General features: G+C 38.0%; 1 protein-coding gene across 2 annotated transcripts; it reads right to left on the minus strand.

The window, feature by feature from the left end:
- Positions 1-1,318: 1,318 nt before the first annotated feature.
- On the minus strand, positions 1,319-20,492 carry LOC126253056 (coiled-coil domain-containing protein 115). Of its 2 annotated transcripts, XM_049954143.1 has the most exons (3): positions 20,256-20,492; positions 3,179-3,246; positions 1,319-2,958 (listed from the first exon to the last, which is right to left on the minus strand). In XM_049954143.1, the coding sequence occupies exon 3, from the start codon at positions 2,950-2,952 to the stop codon at positions 2,383-2,385; it is 570 nt and encodes a 189-aa protein (XP_049810100.1). In that variant the 5' UTR covers positions 2,953-2,958; positions 3,179-3,246; positions 20,256-20,492; the 3' UTR covers positions 1,319-2,382. The 2 variants fall into 2 exon arrangements, with proteins under 2 accessions (XP_049810100.1, XP_049810098.1); XM_049954141.1 differs by lacking the exon at positions 3,179-3,246.
- Positions 20,493-21,046: the final 554 nt, after the last annotated feature.

The raw sequence follows: 21,046 nt of genomic DNA on the forward strand, positions 1-21,046 counted from the left end.
CGACCCATGAATAGGTTGGCGTACGAGGGGGCCATCCTGGTACCCATGGCTGTTCCCTTTAATTGTTGGTATGTCTGGCCTTCAAAAGTGAAGAAGTTGTGGGTCAGGATGAAGCTTGCTAAGGTGATGAGGAAAGAGGTTTTAGGTAGGGTGGCAGGTGATCGGCGTGAAAGGAAGTGCTCCATCGCAGCGAGGCCCTGAACATGCGGAATATTTGTGTATAAGGAAGTGGCATCAATGGTTACAAGGATAGTTTCCGGGGGTAACAGACTGGGTAGGGATTCCAGGCGTTCGAGAAAGTGGTTGGTGTCTTTGATGAAGGATGGGAGACTGCATGTGATGGGTTGAAGGTGTTGATCTACGTAGGCAGAGATGCGTTCTGTGGGGGCTTGGTAACAGCTACAATGGGACGGCCGGGATGATTGGGTTTGTGAATTTTAGGAAGAAGGTAGAAGGTAGGGGTGCGGGGTGTTGGTGGGGTCAGGAGGTTGATGGAGTCAGGTGAAAGGTTTTGTAGGGGGCCTAAGGTTCTGAGGATTCCTTGAAGCTCCGCCTGGACATCAGGAATGGGATTACCTTGGCAAACTTTGTAAGTAGTGTTGTCTGAAAGCTGACGCAGTCCCTCAGCCACATACTCCTGACGATCAAGTACCACAGTCATGGAACCCTTGTCAGCCGGAAGAATGACGATGGATTGGTCAGCCTTCAGATCACGGATAGCCTGGGCTTCAGCAGTGGTGATGTTGGGAGTAGGATTAAGGTTTTTTAAGAAGGATTGAGAGGCAAGGCTGGAAGTCAGAAATTCCTGGAAGGTTAGGAGAGGGTGATTTTGAGGAAGAGGAGGTGGGTCCCGCTGTGACGGAGGACGGAACTGTTCCAGGCAGGGTTCAATTTGGATAGTGTCTTGGGGAGTTGGATCATTAGGAGTAGGATTAGGATCATTTTTCTTCGTGGCAAAGTGATATTTCCAGCAGAGAGTACGGGTGTAGGACAGTAAATCTTTGACGAGGGCTGTTTGGTTAAAGCTGGGAGTGGGGCTGAAGGTGAGGCCTTTGGATAGGACAGAGGTTTCGGATTGGGAGAGAGGTTTGGAGGAAAGGTTAACTTCTCATATTTTTATGCAACACTCACTATGACGTAAATAGAATTATATTTCTTGCACACCTGGTAAGTGCTTTTAGCTTAAGCATCACATTCTTAACATTAACTTGCTAAACAATGAACCTGTTTATCAAGATATTTGCAACAATTTCTCATTCAGTACATGATATATTTATTCACATCACTAATGGTAACCACAGAAAATAAAGAAGATTGGTTTTCATCTGTAAAATTCTCCAAAATTATTCGGCATTTTTACATATTGAAGAAACAGTTTGTACAGCAGTAAGAACATACATACAAATGTACATCACATAAGTAATGTAACACTTGGGCACTGGTGGTTATAAGACGTGAAATGCAACATTAGGTCATTCTGACATAGAACATTAGCTCCGTGAGAAGGGTGGGGTGGGGATGGCTTCTTTAAGAAATTATCCAACTTTCAGCTCTTTTGTTTTAAGGAAAACATGTAAACCTTAGCAGGATACACAGATATGGATTTCAAACCTGTTCCTTGTCAATATAAGCTCAGCATTTTTCAAAGCAAAAACCTAATGAACTGATTCTTCACTCTCATTGCGGATAAAATTTTGGTAAATACAATGATATAATGTATGTATCTCATTATAGTGGATAAAGTAACATTATTTTAAATGTCATTAACTTCATGTATAACCCTGACTGGAAATTGCAAAAGACCACACCATTTAATATGTCAAATTGTAATTAGGCTGAATAACATGTCTATTGCTTTCAACTTACATCGCACATCTTGTCCCATTTTGGTTCTGCCAATCTGAATGGTGCTCCTCTCTGATAGCCCATCAAGACGAAAACCTTGCTCAAACAGCTCAATGTTCAAGATCTTTGAAACAGCCCTGGTCTATTCATTTCAGTTTCAATAACTGACAGATGGATGTTGTTCTTATTCTTAGCCATAGTTTTGCATTCCAAACTTTGGTATTGCAAGTTCGCTCCAACATATTTATGTATATTTACTTACAATGTTTGCATTTTTTAACTTTAAAGTAATATGAAAATGAAACAATTACAACAACAAAATTATCAAGGTAGAAAATATACAGCTCATTGTTTACTCCTTTACCACTACCACCACCACCACCACCACCACCACCACCAAATCCACATATAATTTGTTCAATAATGCTTCATGCACTTATTTATTAGTAACACAAAGATTTTGTGGAATGCATACATAAGTTGGCAGCTCATTTCATAAGATGTACACAATTCACTATAGTGCCAAAAAATACATTATCATGTTGTAGAAATATCCTTTTTCCTCCTTAGAGCTTTTTTGTGTTTGTCATAGGAATCTAACAACTTCAGCTGAAGGTTAGCACATTCAATAACCAATGGTAGGGCAGACTGAAAGTTAGTTTGTGCTTGCCGTAAATTCTGTGGCACTAAAACACCAAACCACCTAAGAGGATCAGAATCTTGAGTCTTAAATTTGGAAACAGGTTTCTCCTCCATTAGTTTGTTCTCATCAGTGATGTTTCTCTTCCGGGGAGCAGGAGTCACATCATCCATTTGTTTGCCTTGTTCTTTGAAATCTAACATGAGCTGAAACTCTCTATCTTCAGCTGAACTTTTCTTGTCTAAAACAACCTTACATAGTGCAGTGACATCTGAAGCATCTTCTGAAGGCAGCTGCAATGATGAAACGGAAGTTTTTCCCATTATATAACGAGCTTTGGCGATATTCAGGAAACCAGCTTTCATTAGCTTTTCCAATTCAACTTTGCAACGAATATATTCTTCCATTATTTCCAGTTCCTCTATGCAAAGCAAATCCAGTTTCTTACAAGTTTCTTCAATGTCCATTTTCACCTGTGAAAAGTAATGAAAGGCTATATAGCAAAATATGAGTAATAACTTATTATAATGCTGCAAAAGAATAATTCCTAAGTATAGAAACTAAATTTTCCTTTCAATCTTTTACTTGTCAACAATGAGATAACCAAAGTTCTTTCTCTGTTTTGGCTTTTTTGTGCTACGTTGTTTGATTTCAACCTATATATTACTTTCAGAAATTATTACTGAGTCTTGCCTCAGCAGCCGGAGACTATGGTCATCAATTATGCTTCCTTTGATGTCCTATTAGAGAATCAGCTGTTTCTGAGGACAGACAAAATAGAAAGTATGAGAATTATTTTATCTAGATAGAATTTTTGTTGGCAGAATAAAAATTTATATTTGGCTGATTGGAGTCTTCCAGGCTGTCACTTTAACTGGCAGTCAGACTTAGCTGACAGACACAGGCAAATCATACACTCATCACTGTGTTATCAGGCACACATTTGAATATAAATCACCGTTGAAGTTCCCCACTTACCTTCCTCTAATGTATTTCATGACTGTATAATTCATTTATGGAGTGACAAGACTTCCATCCCTGACAAGAAGAATATTTGTTTTATGGGCATAAGGCCATGGTTCAAGACATAACTGTCTGCCTAACATTTCATCTTCCTGTGCTGGAAACATGAGAAATCAGTTACTGACTCAAGAAGGTTCAGCAAGCCAAACGGTTAAAAGCTCAACAGTTCAGGTTGCTGAGCTTGTGTGAGTGTGTAACTGCTTTCTGGGTTATTAGAGCTTCTGATGAATGTCTCCTGCATTGGAAGATGAAACATTAGGCACACAATTATGCCTTGGACCATGGCCTTATGCACGTGAATATCAGCAACATCATAAATACCAGACAAGAAAGCCTGCTTTCTGTGATGAAGAGGAATATTGTGAGAAACAATTCAGTTAATGTTAAAATCTAAACAGACTCTTTTCCTCAGTATCAAAGTATGAATCAACAAGAAGTTTTAATGCCAGCTAGAAACTGATGGCTAAACCAGAAACGGACAGAGGTTCAATAAAGTAATGACAGGCTTACTACAATTGTACTGTGCATCGTTTCTTTTTAAGGTGTTTGTGTTCTGTGCTTATCTCAGAACACTGAGCACAATGATTTATGTCATTTACGAATTCCTCAATAAGATTTTCTAATAATCAGTTCTGCATCACTTTCAAAGTGAGTTTTCTATCAAAAAGGGTGGATCTTATTATTTATTCAATAGAATGAAATACCTGAAAATATCAACATATGGTTCAAAGACTCCAATCCATATACAAATTTCAGTACTTCTTACAGAATGTTAGAAGCTATAACTACAATTACTTCAAACACTGAGTTACAAGAAACAGATACTACAACTGCTGGTCCCAGGACCTCGTTTTACAATAGATGGGGTAGTAGGGAGTGGGGGATCAGGTGTGACAACAACATTAAAAAACCTGAGTCAATCTGGCTCTGCATAGTAGTACGTAATGGGCAATGCCGTCATTGGGTATGGGTGAAACCCAGCAAATGATCTCAATGGCTGAAGAGGAATTTGATTTCCAAAAGGCAGAAAGGGGGCAAGAGTGGCTCGAATATATCAGATAAGATTTATATTCCCAGTTAGAAGTATCTGTCAAAGGCCATTTTTCTGTATGTCACAGGTGGTGTAAATTCAACTCTTGGGGCTAACAACTTCGTTGCATAGCTGGACGGGCTTGAGTTGTCCTAGCAAAATTATTTCTGAAAAACATGGAAAGGATGATTTTACATAATATTGTTACACTGTAACCATACTCAAGACCAAATATGAAAGCAGGCTCGCCACTTAAATACAACACTTTGTACTGGAAGCATGTTTACTATGAACAGCAACGCATATTTGCACAGAACCAACTTCCAAGGCAGAGAGTGCATCTAGGTGGTGGTGATTAGTGTTTAACGTCCCGTCGACAACGAGGTCATTAGAGACAGAGTGCAAGCTCGGGTTACGGAAGGATGTGGAAGGAAATCGGCCGTGCCCTTTCAAAGGAACCATCCTGGCATTGCCTGAAACGATTTAGGGAAATCACGGAAAACCTAAATCAGGATGGCCGGAGACGGGATTGAACCGTCGTCCTCCCGAATGAGTGCATCTATTTACGTAAATACCCAATACTACAAAATTCTGGTATTTATACAAATGTTGAATATTCTACAATATACAACGTTACAAACATAAGATATTTCAAGAACCTCCCAGGAAAGATAACTACTGAATAACAAATAACTGCTAGTAGTCAAGATCGAACAGGCAACCCACAGCTTGGCTGCCAGCACAGCTAACAATTCTGTCACACTGCACGAATCATAGCTTGTGGCATTGCTCCCCCTTCTGGAGAAAGAGTGATCCACTGTTTTAGAACTTTTCATTGGAAGCAACTGCAGCAAATTGATCTACATCTTGTCAACAATTCTCTGTATGGCATCACTGGCACATCCTCACACTCTACCCATTTTGTTACATCCTCTTCACCATGATGAGCATCAAAGCTAGCCGCTCACTACAAAGCTTGAGAATTGTTGAGTGGGTCTTCAGTTTCCTTGAATCTCCCATCATCAATCTACCCCTCTGGACTGTAGTAGGGCTCCATACTGAGGACATGGACACTGTCTCTGTGGTTTTGTCTTCTTAGTGAAGGGTTATAATTATTGACTTTATATGTGACCCCTAAAAAATAACAAGGCCCAAAATAGTACTTTAGTAACTTTTCCGAGAGTCCCATTTTCTGTATGGATGTAAAAATCTATACTGTCTCCAGGGCTGTCTCTCGGTGGCCAATGCTTGGCGTTACAGTACTCTCGGTCTTTCTCCTGGGCATTTAGGGTTTGTATGTAAGCCAGCTGCCTTGCTTCTTCGGTCCTGGTGATGATGTATCACGTAATCATCCCAACTAGCATCTGGTTGAAATGGGAACAGTGTATCCACTGTTGTTTCAGCCTCACAACTGTGGAGCAAAAGAGCAGTGTAAAGTCTGTAGTGTCTTGCTTCACTTTGCTGTATGCGAAAGTTACATAGGGCAGTACTAAATTCTCGTCTCTCACTCTCTTCAATATCAACATACATCTAACTCATATCTGTCAATGTGTTATTATAGCATTCTGTGAGCCCATTTGTCTGTGGATGGCAGGCAGTTGTCATCCTGTGGGTGATGTTGGAATGTGAGAGTACCTCTGGTACTAGTCTCGACTGTAAAACTTTTCTACGATCAAAGATAATCATAAAGGGGGCTCTGTCCTTCAAAATAATGTCTTTTTCAAGGAACTCAGCAAGTTCTGGAGCTGCAGCAGTCAGAACAGCTTTGGGGGCAGCATAGCACATGAGGTATTCAGTGGAGACTATTATCCGCCAATTGCTATTTGTCAACTTAGGGAACCTACCCAAGTGGTAGTTTCCAATTAGGTGACCTGGTGCTGCTGCACATGGGATTGGTACAAGATGCACCAAAAGTAATTGTGGCACCTGCTTCTGTCATTGGAAGACCTTACAATGGCTAACATTGGGTGTAATGGAACTGTAGAGACCTGACCAGTGATACTTGAGTCTGATTTTGTCTAGAGTCTTCAAGAATCTTGCATGAGCATATGGTGGAGAATTATGGAAAAACTTCAGGATAGTTAGCTGTAGACGAGCTGGGACGGCGAGAAGCCATTTCTGCCCCATTGGACTACAGCTCCTCTTATGCAATTCTCTGTTTATTAATTAGAATTCTCCTTTGGGTGGTTTCCTCTCCTTCAGGGTTTCTATTGTTTTCAACAGTTGTGGATATTACCTCAGTTCAGCAGCATTGTCATTTAATGCACTGATGACTGAGACTGCATCCACACTGCTCTGCTGCAGCAAGAGATTCCATGTGTTTTGTGTCTGCTTTTGTATACCACTGTGACATTGCATTACTGAAACCTCATACCCATCTCGCCAGTTGACCCGATGGATCCTTCAGACTAGACACCCAGAGTAGAGAATAGTGGTCTGTCACAATGGTGAATGGTTTGCCAAAAAGTATGGTCAGAATTTGTTCACAGACCAAACAGCTGCAAGGGGCCTTTTCCGGTTTAAAGTAGTTCATGTCAGTCTTGAAGACTACTCTGTAGCCATAAGCTACACCTTCTCAGCAATTTCTTAAATTTGTACTAAAACTGCACCTATTCCACAACTGCTAGTGTCAGCATGAAATTCTATGTAGGCTTTTAGTCACACAATGCTACGACTAGAGAAGATGTTATTACCTTCTTAAGGAAAAGGAAAGCTCTTTCTTGCAGCTCATTCCAGGAAAATTTGACACCTCCTTGCAGCAATTCTTGAAGGGGACTTGCCTTGGTACACAAATTCTTTATGGATTGCTGATAGTGTGACTACATTCCAACAAAACTTTTTACATCACATATGTGCTGAGAAGTCAGAAAATCTGAGACTGCTCTTATTTTATCTGGATTAGGGATGGGAAAAACCAACCGGTTAAAACTGATACCAGTATTTTAATTCTAAATAAACAGTATTTTTCAGTATTTGTTTGGTCTTGGTCATAAAAAGAATTTTTTATTTCTTTACTAATAGCCGAGTAAAAATTGAAATATAAGTTATCCACAGCAGCAGGTCTAAAATTTTTCAATTTTAAATAAACCTTTTTTGAAAAGGGAGTACTTTTTATACGTACAGTATGCACTGATTTGAAATATTGTGTTATTACAGAAAATTGGAAAAGCAATCAGTGCTATTTTAATTACAATGTCAACAGAAACTGGCAACAGCCATGTGCATAAGATTTGGTACAGCAATGCTGAGATAATAATGTCCCTGTTGCCATGTGTTGTGAATTAAGGTACACATACACATGTACATGCAGTTTGCAAGACGCCCCCTGCCCCCCCCCCCCTCCCCCCGTTCTATACAGTAGATTTTCGACATCATCACCGGACGTCATTTCTATAATTACAATAATAAGAGAGGAACGCAATTATGGCAACTGTAAAAAATTCAAAACTTAACAATTCATTTATAGTATACAATAAAAGTAGACAGTAGCTGATCTGCTGCCTATATCTACATAAAATGTGTTTATCTGCAGGTAGCTCTTCCAGACAAAGAAATACGAGAAACAGAGTTGTTCTACTTCAGTTTCCACCCTTTAGCCCTGACTATTCCTACTGTCCAAATAGTGGTTTGATCCCTGATAACATGATTTTTCAGCAGAGTTTAAAAAAAAAATAGAATCAGTAGGAGAAGACTGGTGATTTTTTATAGTATTCATCCACTTATCACTTTTTCAGGAAAAGCAGTAAATGGTGGACAGACTAATTTTGTTGTGTTTGGCTATATAATTTAATACTTTGATTCTATGTATCTTGAAACTGAGAGAGTAAAAATTTTTCAATCTATGCTTGATTCGTACATTTATTATACGAAACAATAGGAAGAAAAAAATTGAAAGTCAGTTATTTCACAAAACATTGAGTGGTTTAACCATCAGATCTCAGAAAATTGTTATGTTGAGCAGTTTAACAATCAAGTAAACCTGGAGTGGGGACTGATATAACAAAAAACCAGTTGTTTCAGCGATAATTGCCATCCCTAATCTGGATGAGGACAAACTCCATCACCATTTACTTGGTGTCCCTAGCTTTTTACTTCATTGGCAGTGAAGAGGCACTTTTCTGGATTCAGGCAGAGACCTGCACTCTGAACACACTTCAACACCATTTTCAGACAACTTGCATGTTCTTCAATGTTTGTGATAAAATGACAGTGATATCCAGATAGCAAAGACACGTTATTCATTTAAGTTGACAGCACAGGTCGTCCATCATAAGTTCGAAGCTGTTTGGTATGTTACACAGTCCAAACGGTATAATTTTAAACTCACAGAGGCTGCCAGGAGTTATTAAGGCAGCCTTTTCCTGGTCACCCTCATCTACATCAGTGTGCCAGCAGACTGTCTACATAACCACAGTCACGAAATACTTTGCTACTTTCAACGAGCCAAAGGTGTTGCCAATGCGTGGCAATGGAAAGGCATTTTTCCTCATGATTCTGTTTAGTCATTGATATTCAATGCAGAGAATTAGCATGTGTCCTTCTTCACAAGAACCAAAGGAGATGACAAAGGAAACTCTGAAAATTCAATGATGTAATCTTGCAGCATCTTCTTTCTTCTGGATTACCCGTAGTTCAGCTGGCAGGGCTGTCTATCATCGCAGGTTAACTGGTAGATACCCAGTGTTGATAAGGTGTTTTATTGCAGGCCACTTGGTTTGTCCTTTCTCCACTCCAGTTTCGAAGCATTTGAAGACTGACATGGAATGTCTATCACCTGTCGATGTTGTTCCTCAGTCAGGTCAGACACTCCTGGCAGTTCAATGTAGCTCCCTCTCCTACTCTCTGCATTGGTAGTGGCACACAATTCCTTGCCGATGACACTACACTGCTCTTCCTGGATTGGCTTGGCTGTCAATACACACATATCTTTAGGGATGAGTTGTGGATACTCAAAATGATTAGTGATGCAATGTTTTCCTTGACCAACTACAATGCTTATGATCATCGCTGGCATGTAGAGTTCTTCTGTGAGTCTGAGTAACTTTTTACAAATGACAAAAGCTTCACTGTTTAACTGAGCATCTCGACTGACAACTGGAACTTGTCTTGTTGATGTTGATGATGATGATGATGATGATGATGATGATGTGTGAAAAATGTGTGTGAATTCCTAAGGGAACAAACTGCTGAGGTCATCGGTTATGATGATGATGATGATGATGATGATGAGGTAACAATATCTTCAATGGCAAACTACTGCTCAGAGTAATCTTCGTCATGTGTGAGGAATAGCTTCCTCAACCTGGAGCTCTGATCTTCCACAATATATTTATGACGCCTGCAAGGAATCCCATCCAATAATAACATTATGACTTACATTCTGTCAAATGATAAATTCAAAGGGAAGTATAATGTCATTGATAGCTTTTCTTGCAATACATGTTCCCGTTGGCTGGGCATATTTCCCATTTGCGACTTTCCGCACAATCGCTTTTGTATCACAGAACATAGTCTTCTTTAGCTGACAATGATAAGCACCTGACATCAAAGAAAATAAAGCCCTTGAGTTGGTTAGTGCCCAGACAGCTTGGCCATTGATGATATCAATCAAATTTCTGGAGATCTTCGTGACTGCTGTCCATGGAGGATTTGTATCTGTGGAAACCTCATATCCAAGATGGTCGGCTCACTTAATTTTCCTGAAGCTGGCCACTAGGCAAATGGCTGGTACCTCTGTACGGTGACAGATAATGGCTGTGGAATATTGGGGAGCAAAATCATCCCGAGTACTTTGCTTAATTGGAGAGACGGCGGTGTCAATGTTTTCAATTACTCATCGTCTCCAACAAACAATATTACATTATAACCACACTCAAGTTCAAATCTGAAAGCAGAGTCATCAATGAAATGGAAAACTTAGCACTGGAAGCATGTTTATCATGAACACCAACACATAGCCAGGAAGAAAATAACTTCCTGGATGGAAAGTGCAGCTATTTATTAAAACATTGAATATTCCAGAATATGCAAACATTACAAACATAAGATGTTTCAAAAACCTTCCAGAAATAATAAATATGAAACAACAAAAACTTGTGATAGTCAAATTTCAACAGCCGACCTGCAGTATGACAGCCAGTGACTTTAACCACTACGCCACACTGCATGCACCAGAACTTGGGGTAATATGGATTACCTCCATTTACTGAGGCCAACACAAGCAAACTATTGGATTGTGGAGAACATCCACAATCCCATAAGCTGTGTGAGGGAAGAGCTGGTTAGTCAGTTAATTTCATGTTCCATGAAACATTTTGCACAATAACTCATAAAGATGTTGAATGAGTCATCTTTCAGTCACATCACAAATTAAGATTTTCAGAATGTGTACCATAAATATACAGACAATACCTAATATTGGTAAACTTAGATAGATATTAAAGGAAAGATACATCTGCATGCTTTGGTACAGGGTTTATTCTTGACAAAATAGATAAACACAAGTTAACTGAGGAGAGGAACAGGTAAAGGCACTGACATTGAGTTTCTGTCACAGCATTAGCCACTACACCATGGAAGTTCATTTTTAGATTTAATGCTATCCTCTTATTAACAGATACAGAAATACATACGCCATAAATATCACATACTGGTGAGTTCTCTCTGTCATGTGGCTCAGACCAATTTTACATATGGCACCAAAACAGGGGCACTTATTCCTGTAATTGGAGCAGATGCATGATAAATGTGTTGCTTTAGTAAAAAGACCTACAGTGTGACATTAACCTTGTGTTATGCAACCCTCCTCTTCAACAACTGAATGACAGCATGCATGGAAAGAGAAATTGAACCACAGGGTGTCCACTTATTGATTAGTTAATCAATTTGCTTATTTCCATGAATTCCTTTACGACTTAGTATCCAGAAAAACCTATTTTTTTCCTACTTTTATGACATGAGCAGGCTTATATCATTTTAACTACTGGGAACATCTACCAGGTCACTTGGTGGATCTATACAAAAACTATTAGAGATGTAAATGTTCTTTCATCAAGTACAACTCATTTATCTTACAGCTGCATATATATTTATGCTATAAAGAAATAATTCAGCTGTATAGCAATTTAAAAAAAGTTGGGCCAATCTAGACAAAACAGCACGAAATTTGGAACATTTGACAATACCAGCAGGAAAACTGACTCAGCCTCAGAATGAGGATTAATTCAGGAAATGTGAGATTTCCCACACTTACTCTGCAACTGCCTATTTCCCGTGTGTAATGATTGCTTCCTTTACTGGAACGAAGAGGGCACTCCAGGGTGCCTGCTGGCTATGAAACAGATTGTGGACCTGACTAAATTATCAAAAAGTGCTGACAGCAACTGGATACCACCATAAATGAGGCACAGAAGCTATAAAATTTTGCAGAATCTTTGTACATTTTGGTATGTAGATTAAAGCCAAAAAATTAACTGCAACAAGTGTATGGACTTTGTGATCATGGAGAACATTGTCTCGTGTCAATTTTCATGTTGCATAATGACTTGAACAGTGGGTGGCAATCTGAAAATGCACTTTTTTTTAATCTTTTCAATGAACTTAAAGAAAATGATTGCAAAACTTACGGGAATGTTTGCCTACAATATGCAATTGAGTCTGAGAATAACAACCAGCTGGCCCTAGTACATATGAGTTGCACTGTAATTTGAATATTTTTATTCCTCAGAAAATAGTGAAAGATACAGCATCTTATGTCAGTAAAAGTATCCAACTTCTAAAATTGATTTTCAGAGAGTGATTTTTAACAAAAAGAACCCTATTTTAAAGTCTCCTCTCTTTTCTCTCTTGCAATTTTCCCTCCCTTGCCCTTTTACTCCATACTCATAAAAATAATAAAAAACAATCGGTCTTCATTGAAATTATACTTTTTCTTTTAATCTCTCTCTCTCTCTCTCTCTCTCTCTCCTCTCCCACCCATTTACTTGCATCCTCTATTATTACTCCCAACTTTAACGAAATGGCTGATTTTAAATCCCATATTTTATTACTCATTCTTCAGTCTCAAACTTCCTGCCTTGTATACTTTCCTCTCTCCCCCAGCATAAATAGAATTCTGGCATACCTCCCTTTTACATCTACATTCTTTATTTTCCACTCTTACCCCCCCCCCCCCCCCCCCACACACACACACACAGGTTGGTGAATAAGAGAAATCTTAGCATTCAGAGAAACTGGCATTTTTAATAGAGGTCTACCTTATCATGCAAATAAGTAAGAGTCAGAGGCTTCTTTAAAAGAAAATGAGATAGTTCTTGTTTTTAACACTGATCCTGTTTTTTTTTGTTATATTTGGGAGTTACATGGAACATGGGAGTGATATATCCTTTCAGTTCAGTGATAGCAAATAGGAAATAAACAGAATGTAATCAGCTACAGAGCTGCTGGTAGTATACAGTTGGAGAAGATGTGAAGATGTTTATCCTCATGTCGCAGTTCAAGGCGGTACCCGTGACTCTTGTCTAAACTCTTTTGTTAATACCTAAGTGTTGAAAGTTGATATGCATCGGCCAATAATTTTTCCCATAATGATATAGTTCCCTTGTGTAGTAAGACTGCACACATTATCGCACCATAAATGGATTGCCAATAATGACCCAACTATGAACTGTGAAAGTAAGAAATGATTTGTGACACCTATTAGGAGTTTGTTCCTCATTTATGGAACAAATAAACATACAAAAACTACCAGGCACAATGAATTTACATTGGAGCCTAAATTTTTAGTATGCTTCACAGTCATATTCTCTAAAACTGTTGCTTAAGTGTTTTCAAGTTCTTAGTGATTTCCAACTGTGGAGTCACTGTTCTTAATAAGTATTTGTCAGTCCCTTACATTCTATTTGCACGACCCCTAGCTTTACAGTACAGCAAAAACTCACAAGTAATTTTTCAGGAAACTGGCTGATGTTTCTAGTTTTTTGACTGGTTCTGACATGCTGAACACTTTGTGTGTTGAAATCAAATGATCTGCTTATAAATCATTGAGCATTTCAACTACACCTCTCCATCAAATGGTGTAGCTTAAATAGAGAATAATATTCGCAAAACACAATGTTATATTATACTGAGGGACACAATTTACGCTCCACCTATACACTGGGGGTTTCAGGGTGGGATGATTGAAACTATTGTTTACGGCCTCCATGACAAGATTTTCAGTCTGCTACAGACACAATTTAGCAGTCTACTTATTTAACAAAATGTTCAGTGCCTCTCAGTAATTAATCAGATTATGTTTTCACAAAAAAAATTTTAATTTTGTCTCTGAAACACAAAAATATTGCTATTAAAAAATGTGTAATTCACAAATTTCATAAATTTTTCACCTTCAGATCTACAAGTTACTGAATTAAGGTTATAAGAATGTTTGCATATGATTTTCTTGCTGATGTTCTGTCTGGTGGTTTACAGAAGACGAACAACACAACGCAGACTTCTCTAAAATATAAAACACAGTCAACTAAAATGGGTGCACTGCGGTCTGTATACCATGAGCACCACACATTGGAAGTTCCTCCTGCCAGAGCAAGAAACTACATATCATAGGGCTACATCTTATGCAAAGACAAGTCAGAAGTACCACATCCCATCTGTGTGGCTAGGAGGTGTGCCACTGTGGAGCTGCTCACATTACTAGACACAGTTTACTGTCTATCACTTCCAGCCACAATTCTTCCTATCTACACATGATTCTGTACCTCAACAGTGACGTGATAGCATATACGGGGTGGCTCACTCAGCTATCTGATTATTGCAACATGTCTTCTTTGCTGCTAACTCTGCAGTTTTGTTCCCTTAATACCCACATGTAATGATACCAAAAAGCAAGACCCACCTCTTCTTATCCTTTGCAGATGGAGGAGGGTGTCCAGAACATCCTGGACTGCTTTATCTGTTGGGTACAATGTTGTAGAGGGTTAGGGCATTCAGGGAGTCAGAACAGATGAGAAATTTAGCAGTTGCAACATACCTCATCTGCTCCAGTGCCCTCAAGATCTTATATAATTTGGCATTGGAATGATGACAGGATCAGAGAATATAACTGAGCAGCCAAGGGAGTCCCCTGCTTAGACTCATCCACAATTACAGCTACACGATTTTGGTGCTCATTTAAAATGTAAAAAAACTGTATTACAACAGAAACAGGATGCAGTGCTCCTGCACCACACTAAATATAAAATTACCTTGAGCCTTGGTAGTAACCAGGCTAGCAGTCAGTTCCAACTGTCAATTTGTGTTTATATTTGCCTCCACACCAAGTGACTCCAGCTCATGCTTCTCAGATCCCAAAAGCCTTGTTGCTCATGGATGACTTGAGAATAGATTCTCCAAAGCTGTATGAGCAACAGTATGGTATGCTGGTGGACTGGAAACAGTGATATGCCTGAAGTGCCATGAGGAGTCGCCGCCAGATGGTGAGTGGCGATCACCAAACCTCAACAGAGAGACTGGGTATGGGAAACTTACAGTCTATCAAGTTGGCGAACAATCTCAAAGTGGCCTTTAAAAACCACACTGTTTATTGAGTGAGTTTTTGAATATCCTCTGGCCTCTTAAGCCAGTTGCTTAGTTGGTCTTAATCGCTTGAAGCTCATTTCTTCTTCATACTAACACTGTCCTCCAGTATTAAATATACCTTGTTCTTGCAGAAACAAACTATAAAAGTGATGGTTGTGTAAGCTGTACCTAAAATTTTGTAAATTGTAGCAGCATAAAATGAGCAATAAAATCATTTTGTTTCTCTGACCTTCTTACCATGACACTACTTTGCTTGTAAGGGGTAAATTTGGATCCAATTGTAAGTGTCATTAAGTTTTGTATAGCATTCAGAAAGTGTTTTTCCTTCATTACCCCCTCAGGAAAGTTTATATTACTAACATTAATGAAATAAAAAAAGAAAAAACAAAAGTCTGACAGACTAAGATAGTCATGTACAAGGGCGAGAGTATATTCAAAATGTCATACCGCTTACATTCTCTGTAGCTTAGGTGACTTTTGTAGGCTCATTTGAGGTTGTTTCCTGGCTTGCTGGATCACAAGTGTCGTGAATAAAATAGTTCAACATCCCCTACACCACTGTGATAGATTTCAAACAGTTACCATTTGCACCCCGTATATTAAGACATCTTGACAAAAATAAATAAATAGAAATACAAAAAATAAAACAGAATAACTTTCTCCACTGAAATCAGTATGGGTTACAAAAATGTCAACCATGTGAAAGTAATTAATGTTTTTCCTCATAGGCCCTAAATCCTCGGTGTTACAGATAGAGAAAATCAATCTAATCTGGTGTTTCTAGACTTCCCCAAGGTTTTGAATTGAGTACCACACTGATGACTTCTGAAGAAAACATTTTCTGATGCAATACGTAACAAGGTTTGCACCTGTATTGTAAACTTCCTGACAGGTAGGACACAACACATTACCCTTGATGAAGAATCATCCACAGACATTGTACAAATGTTTTTGGCATGGACAGGAAGTGTAATATTACTGCTGCTGCTCAACAATTTTAACAAATTATAGGGATATTTAACTGCGCAATATATTAAACTTTTGAGATTAGTGACACTGTCAACAACGGACAGAACAGCTCCCTAAAGTGTACATGGAGGCCTGTCAAAATGTCTGTTGATATTATTCCTATGTTGGCAAGAAACTGGATAATTATGCCTACACAGGAGACTCAGATATACTTCCTGTATGTTTCTGGGTATATACAACAATTACACAAAGATACTGCTTCTGGATCTTATCAGAAAGACTGTGTTGGTAAATACATCAAATGTAAAAATTACACGATCCACATTGACTAATAATAAACCTGTTTTTTGTGAAGGTTGGATACAGAGATGTGTAATATTTAATAAATGAAGTATTCCTCCTATCATCATACACAATGTACATATGTTATCATATCCACCAGAGGCATACAACATTCACATTTCAATGCAGGGTTAATTGGTGTCTTTGATACAGCTTCATCAATTCACAACCAAGTCTTTGGATTACTGAACCACATGATACTCCTGCCGATATAGTGATGATACCATCACCACGGGAGGATATGAGCTTTAAGAAATGGCCAATAGTTGACACCATTAACATGAAAACATTACCACAAAACATGCTAACGGTGCCTCCATGGGAATAAAGCCTGGGAATATTGTTATTACAATGACCACAGTGTGTAAATAAGGCTTTTCATCAAGGATGAAAACGTTCCTATTTAACGCAAGGTGTATGAAAAGTGGAAGACTGACACATTTGTCACTTTCGCCAAATCAGTTTCACCTTACAATCTAAATTAGACTTCATGCTACGCTATTGGTCAGTTGCTAAAAACTCATTAAAAAAAAATACAGTCAAGATCATCAACCTGAATGAATCACCATCTCCACTAAAACCTTATATGTCTTGTAAACAACACGCTCCAACATACAACAAAGAAGAAATGAACAATATATTATGATCTTCTAGAATAAATGTGATTGTGACAAAACAGAATTGTAACATGTGGATACAATCCACTTTGTGGTCTATGTAATCCATGTAATACAATTAATATGTGTTGTGTACACAATAAGCAATACTTATGTAAAAGTATTTCCAAATAAATCAATTCAAGTAAATTCAAATTGAAATCTACAAGCAAAACTGCAAACAAAAACATTCCGTATGCCATCCACTTAGGTAAATACACAAAAATCTGGAATATTCAACGGGAAACCAAACCTCGCTAGCAGTGTCACGGTACACATAAAAACACATAATGTAAGCACGTACCCTGCATGCACCATCGCAGTCAGCAGATTACTGAATACAAGTTGTGAGATCAAAAACTGAACAACATGACTGGATGGTTACTGTTGTTATGATTAGATCGGATTAGATTTACTTTCATTCCAATTGATCCGTAGTGAGGAGGTCCTCCAGGATGTAGAACACGTCAGAAACACAACAATACATGACACATATTTACAACTAAAACAAATAATCTAATTTACCATTCCACAGGTCCCAAGTGGAATGAGCGTCATTTTTTAATGAACACTATATGAAAGAGTCATTTTACAAACACTAATGCACTGAATTTAAAATAAAAAAGTTTTATTTATTTATTTACAAGGTAATAAACATGTAATACAACTACTATAATACTTATTTACAATGAACATATTACTGCACTGAAATGGTGCAGAAGTTAGATTGTACTTACACACACACACATTTACAATGAACACATTACTGCACTGAAATTGTGCAGAAGTTACAAATCAGTTGGAGTAGAAGGAGTTGGGCACCAATAAACCCTTTAGGCTTCTCTTAAACTAAATTTCATTAGTTGTTAAGCTTTTTATGGCTGCTGGCAAGTTATTGAAAATGTGTGTTCCTGGATAATGCACACCTTTTTGTACAAGACTAAGTGACTTTAAATCCTTGTGAAGATTATTCTTATTTCTAGTATTGATTCCATGAATTGAGCTGTTGGTTTGAAAAAGTGATATATTTTTAATGACAGATTTCATTAAGGAATAAATATATTCGGAAGCAGTAGTTAGTATCCCTAGTTCCCTAAACAGGCTTCTGCAGGATGTTCTTGAGTTCACACCACATATAAGTCTTACTGCACGTTTTTTTGCCCTGAAAACTTTAGCTTGGCTTGATGAATTACCCCAACAAATAATCCCATATGACATTATGGAATGAAAGTAAGCATAGTATGCCAGCTTTTTCATTTTTATATCCCCTATGTCTGACACAATTCGCATTGCAAACAGAGATTTGTTAAGACACTTCAGCAGTTCTGTGGTGTGCTCCTCCCAGATGAATTTGTTATCAAGCTGTAATCCCAAGAATTTAACACTGTCCACTTCTTCTTTCTTCTTGTCATCGTATGTTAGACATATACTCGTGGGACACCCCTTACAAGTTCTGAACTGCATGTATTGTGTTTTTTCAAAGTTTAGTGACAAAGAATTGGATAGGAACCAGAGATTAATGTCCACAAATATTTTATTAGCTGATCTTTCTAAGACTACACTTGATTTGCTATTTATTGCAATGTTTGTATCATCAGCAAACAAAACGAACTTGGCATCTGGTAATGTTATTGGTGAAAGGTCATTGATATACACAAGAAAAAGTAAGGGCCCCAAAATGGAACCTTGTGGGACCCCACATGTAATTAGTTCCCAGTTGGATGATGCCTGATAGGTTGATACATGTCTCTTTCCTAATAACACCCTTTGTTTCCTGCCAGAGATATAAGATTTGAACCATTTTGCAGCATTTCCTGTTACACTATAATATTCTAATTTACTTAAAAGGATATTGTGATTTACAAAGTCGAATGCCTTTGACAGATCACAAAATTTTTTGTCTAATGAATTAAGCACATTTTCACTGTAAGTGTAGATAGCCTTCTCAATATCAGAACCCTTTAGAAATCCAAACTGTGACTTTGACAGTATGTTATTTGAGATAAGATGGTTATAAAGCCAACTGTACATTACTTTTTTTAAAATTTTTGAGAATGCTGGCAACAGTGAAATTGGACAAAAATTTGATGCTATTTCTTTATCTCCCTTCTTAAACAGTCGCTTAACTTCAGCATATTTCAACCATTCAGGAAATATTCCACTGATAAACGACTAGTTACACAGATAGCTTAATATGTTACTTAGCTCAGAATCAGATTCTTTAATTAACTTTGTTGATATTTCATCATACCCACTAGATGTTTTTGATTTTAAAGATTTTATGATGGACATTATTTCTGCTGGGGTAGTGAGGGTCAAATTCATATTATGGAAGTTACTTGAAATGTCTGGTCTGAGGTATTCCATAGCAGCATCTACCGAACCTGACAACAACATCGTTTCAGTAACAGTTGTAAAATGTTTGTTAAAAAGTTATGCAACACTGTAGACATCTGTCACCAATGTATCATTTACTCGTAATGCTATTTGTTTTTCTTCATGTCTGGTTCTACCGGTCTCCTCCTTCACTATATCCCATATTGCCTTTATTTTGTTATCTGGTGTGACTATCTTTTCCTTGTAATATATTTGCTTTGACGTCCGTATTACAGTCTTTAATATTTTGCAGTATTTATTGTAGTGTGCTATAGCATCAACAATGGAACTGTTTCGGATTGACAGATACAGTTTTCTTTTTGTTTTACAAGATACCCCTATTCCTTGAGTAATCCATGGCTTCTTTGTAGACTTTGCTCTAACCTTGGTAAGTTTTGGGGGAAAACAGTGTCCGAATAAGGTAAGCACTTTATTAGCAAAAGTGTTATATCTGTCATTCATGCCATGAGCACTGTAAACATCAGTCCAGTTAGCTGCAGAACGACATCATTTGGCATATGAATTGGCTAAAACACGGTTATTAAAGAAGTTAGTTTATAATAATGAGGTGTACTTATATATAAGTGTTTTCCTTCAGTCTTGTTTCATCAGCACGGCAGAAAATTGCACTCTTAAGTTCAACCAGAAAGAAGAGCGTGTAGAACACACACATAGCACTTAAGAATTACGTTGACAGCAAATGTCACAGTTCTTGTTAATATGTTGAATTCGCTGCATTATAACAGTAAGACGGCATATAACATACTTAAGGTAAGAGTAACGAAAATTTCCTTACGGTTTTTTCTGTTAAACCAGTATGCTCCATTTCAAAAAAATTCACTCCGATTTTTTGAGCAATTAAAAAAAATTAATTACTAAAACTGCGTGTTAATTTTCTCTGTCAAACAGACATTTGGCAGTTGCTCGTTGCTGCATTAGTAAATAATGGTAACGTTCGTTTACACGCTCGAAAATTATTTCCAGCAACACGACTTATCAACTGTCCAGTGTCCCCTGTTTACAAACACCAGTATCGGCTTCCGTCAGAGATTTAATTTAGCGTTTCGAAACAGTCGCGTTGCCAACTTATTGGAAACTTGTACCAGACAGAACATTGCTTGATAGTCAGAAAAGTTGGAAGATACCATCGGATAGTTTCCCCTACCACCACCCAAGAGCAACTGCCAAATAGGTGGAACTGCTTTCACCATCTCTCTACTGTCAATTTCACAATGACTGACCCCTGATTTTGAGCTCATGTTCTCGTTACATTGCATAACAAACATTGATGTGTTGTACCTTGCCAGAATCGTGGAAATGTTTATTTTTATTTGGAGTTTGAGTTTTAAATTGTAGCTGAAATGGGGCCAACATACGTTCTAATATTTAAGAGATATTGTGCTTTTTCGAGCATTTTTTGCAGTGTGTGTGCTTTGAAGTCACAGATGTCAGATAGTAAGTAAGAGAAAAAGAACTATTGCAGTGTATGTCGCTCCCACTTTAACTAGAAAGTAACATTCATACGCTAAATAAAAATATACATATCCACGTTTGAAGAAAGGTACAACACATCGATGTTCGTCATGC

This window comes from Schistocerca nitens, chromosome 4 (assembly GCF_023898315.1).
Source record: "Schistocerca nitens isolate TAMUIC-IGC-003100 chromosome 4, iqSchNite1.1, whole genome shotgun sequence".
Classification (NCBI taxonomy): Eukaryota; Metazoa; Arthropoda; class Insecta; order Orthoptera; family Acrididae; genus Schistocerca; species Schistocerca nitens.

Coding starts and splice junctions, on each gene's coding strand:
- LOC126253056 (XM_049954141.1), bottom strand. CDS start 20,285: ATGGAGCATACTGGTTTAACAGAAAAAACC. Junction 2,959..20,255: donor CTGGTTTAACAGAAAAAACC/GTAAGGAAATTT, acceptor TACTTTTCACAG/GTGAAAATGGACATTGAAGA.